Source organism: Mizuhopecten yessoensis, unplaced genomic scaffold (genome assembly GCF_002113885.1).
Source record: "Mizuhopecten yessoensis strain PY_sf001 unplaced genomic scaffold, ASM211388v2 hete_36187912, whole genome shotgun sequence".
Classification (NCBI taxonomy): domain Eukaryota; kingdom Metazoa; phylum Mollusca; class Bivalvia; order Pectinida; family Pectinidae; genus Mizuhopecten; species Mizuhopecten yessoensis.
The window spans coordinates 1-7,478 of NW_018485709.1; the positions used below are offsets into that span (position 1 = coordinate 1).

Genomic DNA, 7,478 nt, shown 5'->3' on the forward strand with positions numbered 1-7,478 from the left:
TTGGTTTAGTATTGTTTAACGTCCTATCTACAGCTATGGTCATTTCAGGACGGTAAATGACGGATCATCCGTGTATAACTTTACAAACATGTGTAATAGTATGTATATCTAATAAGGCCAGGTAATACGGCACGTGTGTAAGTAATGGGTTTGCATTAACTTTAGATGATGACATGAATCAAACTCACCATGTGTTCCACGTTTGACATCCTAATAGTCCTTTATATGTACACAATGTTGATAAAATAAGTTATTTCGCATTTTAGAATCTACAATACTGTCATAGTAACATCTGGAATCATTACAAATATTTTTCAAATGAGACGAAATGTGCAACAAATAAAATGACACAGTCCTTGTGCACTTAGTTGTCTAAAGACGTTATTTCCTCTCTGCCACCGAATTATTGAGACATATTAAAAACTGGCATTGTTAACAATCTATTAAACAATTAGAAAGTTTTAATTTCATTTAATTTAATCTTAACACTCAATGTAACAGTTGATTATAATGGTGCTGATTCATTAGCAAGCTGAATTCGAAAATCATAGGATTCTCTATTTCTGCTATATGCCACACAATATGGCAAAAGCAAACTACAAGAATATTTGCACTCATTTACAAGATTACCAAAACGATTTCATGTATTTATTGAGATGTAGTAGTTGTTTTATGCATTGCTCTGTGATTAAATGTAAAAATGTAAATGATTTGCAGAAAAATGACACCTATGTACACATGTAAACTATGAAACTAACAACAGATTTAACTCGTTTTATGAACCAGTCAATGTCTCAGTCGTGTTTTATAAAACCGCTCGTTACCGAGATAATTGTTGACTGTCAAACTATAAGACGATAGTGAATTTAATCCTGATCTTTTTTTTGCTATTGATCCTTCGTTGCACAAATTTTGACCTTGAACTGGAAACAGAAGCACTCTGAATATCACAAAAAGTCGTAAGAAGAGTTATTTCCTTCAAGGAAACATTTGTATTTCTTGACAAAAGACCATCACTTGCACTTTCATATCGTTCACTAGACAAGTTTCCTCTGACTTTTGACAAGAGAACACAATTAAATGATTTGAGATACTCAGTATGTTTTAATTATGTTACTCCAATAGGATCCAAAACTGTGATCTCCATACACTTAACGCTGCCTTCGTTCGATAGTTTTATGTGCTGTGACAGGAATTATCCTCATTATCAGATTTCTTTTCCTGGAATACCTTCAAGCTGCTTCCGCTTTTTCGAATTATTCATTACAGTCTACAGCCATAGTTGCACACGTATTGTGAAATACAGGTTTACTGGTACTCCGCTATTATTGATGAACCGGCTTTTCAAAGTAACACTTTCTTCAGTAGTAAATTTCTTGTTTCAAAACTTATGCACTGTACCACCGCCTTTACCCAGAGGAAATGTATGTCGTTGCTATAGCAGAAATCTATTTTTATGTTTACACCGTTATAGAGGTATTACTGACGTCAGTCTTTCACATGAAGCATGTTGTTGCTCACACACTATATCTGGCTCTCGGGCGTCTACTGTAGAATTCTTTTTCAGATGAATTCCTGGATTGTAACTGTTTGATAACACCGTAAAATGTTTTGTTCGGCAATTAACACTATCATAGGTAATTATTCAACAATTAGCACTATCTTAGGTAATTATTCAACAATTTGCCCAAAGCTTAGTTTGCAGATAGCCATGAAGCTTAACCATCACAACATTGTGCAGTGCTTAGCACAACTTTGACAAGGAAAGATTCAATGTGTTTAAATCTTTATCACGCCGAACTTTGAATTTATCATATGTTAATCCAACGAAATCTTCATACTTAATATGAACTATCACAATTCGTTCATTCCACGGTATATTAACTAAGATCTCTTGAGAACATGACAAGGGTAGTTTTAAACGATTGGTCCATTGTGTGGTCTTCAGATAAATAAACCTTCTAAAGTTATCATAACTCGTCCTTGCTGTAGCAGAGCGACTGTTCTGTGTTAAATGTGCATTGGCCGTCTGCCAGGTAGAGAGTTCCTAAGGGACAGTGTTGGAGGATTCCCTTTCCTTGTACACACCACGTGTACTTGTTACAGAGGAAGGCATGTGGAAAGTATACACCATTTTTGTTTGGTCGACAAGGAAACTCTGGATCAACTAGTGAGTGAAATAAAAAAGGAAGTTAAACAAATGTCCATTAATTCAAACATCACATATTTACAAAAACAAATTTTCATTTGCTGAATAGCAAAAGCCATGAAGCCACTGAAAAAATAAAATAAAAAGAGAATAACTAATTGAACGATATACTTCAGTAAATTTTCCGTGTGTGTTATTCATCCTAGTTTGATACCCGTTTTAAAATTGACTTTTAACCGAAGACTGGTTTATGATTGATACCAAAAATTGTATAGAAGTCAGTAGGATGAAAATTATTCGTTAGATATAATACTCTGGATAAAAAATATCAAATTGTAAACATTACTGAAGAATAACTCCATAATTGTATTTCATTAAAGTTTTCATTATTTTCAACTCACCGTCACTATATATAGTACACGGAAAAGCAAATCAATATCTTCACAAGATGTATTCAGAGAAGCTAGATATAACTGGTCGTTAAGGATACATGTATGTCATCTTACAAATTATACTTTCTTGGTTGTGTTAGAGTTGTGTACCTTTACAAACATACAATTATTCAAATCTATCCTATAGTTTTATCGATTTATGCATTCATTATTGTATAACTTTCAATAAAATATAAGTAAAATCACGTTAAAAGATTTATCAATTAAAGACACTCCCCCCTCCTCCTTTTAACATTTTTTTCGTATAATTAAACTAAACTGGAAAATGAGCTGACTGTGAGAGTGAGGTAGTATATATAGGGTATACGTACAGACAGTGAACTCTATCGGTTCTGGGATGTCACACTGTTGAGTGTCGGGATTGAAGCAGAGACCGACGCTACACTGTCTGACGTACACGTATCCCTGGGCACACTGGATATACTGTCGACAGTTGTGAGGGTGGATCAGGTACGTTGAGTTGTCGGAACTACAGAAGTTTGCTTAAATAGGAAACAGTCGAACATCTTTATCATAAATACGACAATATTTTTTTTTTCTCTTTCATTTCGAAGTCGTCTCTGATCTAATTTGTCAGTTTAATGATACAAGCTCTTTAATACAACTTGAATATCCCGTTGATATGGAGATTAAGGTTATAAAACCTTTGCCATTGCGAGCTTTGTTCATTCACATAATCAATATTATTTTAAATAACTAACCATATTCCTATAGATTGAAGTCAAACTTATGTATGTGTTTACTGTTTTACTTCAAAATCATTTAAATGAATCTAAGAAAACATAGTTTGTTTGAGGTTAAAGTTCGACTGTCATATTTAAAGACGAAACAACTTTATCTAGGAGAAAATTAATTTACTATGCACTAAAATTAAAAGAAATGTCTTTAGAAGAACCTGCAAAATCAGTAGACGTATCTAACAGTTTAATGCATATACGCTAAATTTCAATAGGAATACCATAATAAGAATGCATACAAAATACATGTGTAAATCCTCTTTATAAAAAGTCGCGGATAATTTTGAACCGTTATGTATTCTGTTGGAATGCTATTTTAGACTGATAGTTCCTACCTGGAATGACATGAACTTTGAACGAATCCCACAATGTCTGCCCATCTGGTAATGTGTCGTTATTTTCAACAACACATCTCAACACCATTTCGTCTTGTTCTGTTGAAGGTGTAAAGGACAATTCTCGCCTGATGATTTTGGAGCAGTTCCCGACCACGGATTTAGTCTTGGTGTCGTTGAATACTGCCAAAGAAACTCCGGAGAACTTGGTTTGGTCCTTGTACTTGACTTCCCACCGTAGGGCACCATTGGGATACCCTACCTCTCCCTCACACGTAAAGCTTTGCCTGAGTCGTTTCCCTTCCAGGATTTCTATTGGACTCGTGATCTGTGGCGGTTTTGGCTTCACTGAAATTTGACAAAACGAGATAAATATAATAATTCATTCAATAAGCTAAAATGATAAGTTTACTGGAAAGTAAATGAAATTATTTATAATATTTATTAGGTAAAAACAGATAATTATAAAGTATGGTATGCGTAAACAGAGCCCCATATTGATATAACACTAAAATCTCGGTAATATTGTTTAAACATATGTTTAATTAGCATAGATGGTCTGACACTTATTTTTTCTAAACAGATATATTGGTCTTGATTATATTATGTGTCATTGCATTTTTAATTCAAACTAATAAATTATAGACTGTATGTAGATTGATTTATCATTTAGTTATTTATTTCACTGCTGGGGTTTGCAACAAATTGGCAATACTGTAAATGGCATTTTCAATATGAAATACGCCCTTTTTGACAAACACATAACACTGTATATTAATGATTATAGGTACATTCCGTGAATAGTTTTTAAGACTTAACCTCATCACTGTGCCATGTTTTTTGTGACAGGTTGACGTGTTCTCTGTATTAAGTATAGTAAAGGTCGGCGTCAGTAATACATCTTCTGCCATCCAGTAATAGGTACATCTACGACACTCCATACATAATTAGGTCTTACTCAAATACAGTCTTTTTCAAAGTTTGGTTAGCTTGCTCCATCGTTAATATGACTTTCTCTAACGAATTTGTTTTGCAATTGTAAAAATGATGTTATTGTTTTTTTTAGTGTTTTTTGTTTTTGTTTTTTTATTTCTGTCTCTTTGTGTCTGTTGATCTTTTTTAATCCCAGTATGATATTTTCGCATTGATACCAGTCTGAATAGGATTCAAATATAAAATATGACAGATTTAAAACACCAACATATTCGTTGTCACAGACCAGATCTTAATCTAAAGACAATATCGTTCGTGTGTCCACCTGACCTCTCCTATTGCATTGTGCGTATTGGTACATTCCCAAATGGCTTAAACCAGGGTGATATATATCCACATACATCTGTGAAATGGCTTTTATAGCATACACAAGATTTTGTTGCAGATCGTTACTAATCATTGTCATTTAATATGGTAAATGTCTTCACGATAACTTGAACCGAACAACTCCGCCGGACAAAAGGTCGTCAAGGACGGAATAATGACATCACATTACCGTTCGTAAATTTGCACTTAAGTGTGCGAAACCAATTCCGGTTTCATTCTGGAATCGACCAGTGGATCACAACGGAGATATTTTAATCACAAAGTAATTGTGGGTACTGGGTTATACAACATCTTGTTATAATCACATTGTGGGATAAACTGTTTTATCTTGCCTATTGGTATGTTGTTTATAACCTCATACATGAATACATTGAATCCTTGTTAAATAACTGTCTCATGTAGATGTTCTATCTTATTTAATTATTCATGTATACTAGAGAGTATTTAGTGCTCATGACGTCATTGTGCTGTAACCATTTAATCATCAACATAACAACTGAAGGTGACGTCAACTAAACGATTGTGTCTGACCTAAATATGTCGAAAACAGGTGTACTGTAGATTAAAGGATGACTCGGAGACCAGTTAATGTCCTTCATGTCAAATAAACTTCGTGAGAAAATTGAACATAGTTTAGGGAAGTTGCTCAAGTATATACCATGATATGGTGCCAGTTACTTAACGTTACACTGTTTACGTCTTATGTACGACATAAAACTGACTAAAAGTTGTCTGTAAACGGGAATAATGTATTATCAGTCATGTTTGTGGCGACGTCAGGCAGGTGTCTCTCCAGACGGTTTTGATGCTATTTATTTTTACATATACCTGTGCCTAGAAAATAAAATAACTTTTTATATTTGGCGCAAAACATAAATGTATCTGCCAAAGACTGTACCTTGCTTACCAATATAGTTACTATAATGCGATATTCATATGCATATAACGGCTAACTAAACATGTTGCCTTTACGTGCACTGGACAGTGAAGTATAAGCGGCTAGCATTGTCATATTGACGGACATGTCATGAATAAAAGTTAAGTGTTATCACTCTACGGTGTACATATACTTCTGCAACTAGTGTGTTTTCCACGTTGTTCATACATAGCTATGAAATGTACAGCTTACGAATTACGCGAAACATAGGACTAGAAAATAGTCAGGACTATTGACTATTTAAGATGTTACCCGGAACTGAATATTTGCCTATATGCCTCAGGTATAAAACCATGAACGAATTACCCCTCGAACATAAAGCGCTTTAGATGGTGTCTTTTATTACCTTTGAGAGTGAGCTGTGCACGTGTTGCGGGTAACTCATAATCAACATCCGCCTCACAAAGATACGTTCCCGCATCATCGCACTCTAATGTGTATATCCATAGTTTAAGGTTAGCTTCATATTGAGTCGTTTGAATATCCGCAAACAGTCGCCCTCGCATGTTCGGATCCTGAATTGTTACATTTGTTTTGTTGGATGCAACTACAATTGTGATACTGTCACCAGATGGCAGTATCTTCCTAAGACGAAGTGCACTCCAGGAACCGAGATGTTGCACACGGCACGTCAGTGACGTCACACCTTCATTCATATAGGCCACCACGTCATGCATCACAATACCTGTTGAAAAAACGTGTTACACACTATTGGTCAAATCTGTTGATAATTTGTCGTTTTTGGATTTTGTTAAACGAACGACCCGAAGCTTCTTGTTCATTTTCTTTTCTTATTCCATCTAGACAGATTATTAGATATGTCCGAGTAAACCTTTTACAGACATAATAATACACGTTCAGGGATGTAAAGAAATTAAGAAAACAACGTGTTTGAGGTTTTTAATAAAACAAGGCCTGGTCGTATATCATATATAGAAGTAAAATATCATACTTTGTAAAGGTATTGCTTTATGGATCTTGTTAAAACTCGGTATAATTCTCCAACATATTTTGGTATAATGTTGTTAATATCCTGTTTGTTAATATCAAACAATCATAACAAATCACAGAAATAATATGTTTATCATTAGCATCATCAACAAAATAAGAGAAGTATGGACAGATTATAATCATGAGGCAGACTGGTTGGCTACGTGCTTACCTGTCTGGCCACAGGTATTGGTCTCGGTGTTGAAGCAGAGCTTGTTCTCGCACTTGAGAACGTGCACCGTGCTGTTGTTACACCTGATATAGTGATCACAGCGGTACGGGTGGCGAGTCATGTGGTTGTCAGGCTTTCCAACGCATAAACTAGCTGTAATATACAAATATATCACACAGTCAGTAACTGTTAATGTCATTTATACTGCTGAACACCTGGACAACTTTGATATTCGCCTTTACATTTATTAGTTGTTCCTTTCTCTCCTAAGAGTAGAGACACTTTGCGAAGGGCGAACACATAATAACGCAATATAGAACATATCTTTACAACTATTTCGCTTTGTCAAGATGGATGTGACATAGAGGTCCGGTGACATTTAATCC

At 34.8% G+C, this 7,478-nt stretch overlaps 1 protein-coding gene across 1 annotated transcript; it reads right to left on the minus strand.

The window, feature by feature from the left end:
- Positions 1-9: 9 nt before the first annotated feature.
- On the minus strand, positions 10-7,247 carry LOC110444909. Its single transcript, XM_021489259.1, has 5 exons — positions 7,093-7,247; positions 6,277-6,615; positions 3,674-4,021; positions 2,913-3,083; positions 10-2,167 (listed from the first exon to the last, which is right to left on the minus strand). The coding sequence occupies exons 1-5, from the start codon at positions 7,211-7,213 to the stop codon at positions 1,971-1,973; spliced, it is 1,176 nt and encodes a 391-aa protein (XP_021344934.1). The 5' UTR covers positions 7,214-7,247; the 3' UTR covers positions 10-1,970.
- Positions 7,248-7,478: the final 231 nt, after the last annotated feature.

What these genes read in the sequence shown, in the direction of transcription:
- LOC110444909 (XM_021489259.1), bottom strand. Translation starts at nt 7,213, where the DNA reads ATGACTCGCCACCCGTACCGCTGTGATCACTATATCAGGTGTAACAAC. An exon ending in CAATACCTGTGGCCAGACAG is followed by an intron (nt 6,616 to 7,092) that starts GTAAGCACGTAG and finishes TTTTTTCAACAG; the next exon opens with GTATTGTGATGCATGACGTG. An exon ending in ACCGATAGAGTTCACTGTCT is followed by an intron (nt 2,168 to 2,912) that starts GTACGTATACCC and finishes TTCACTCACTAG; the next exon opens with TTGATCCAGAGTTTCCTTGT.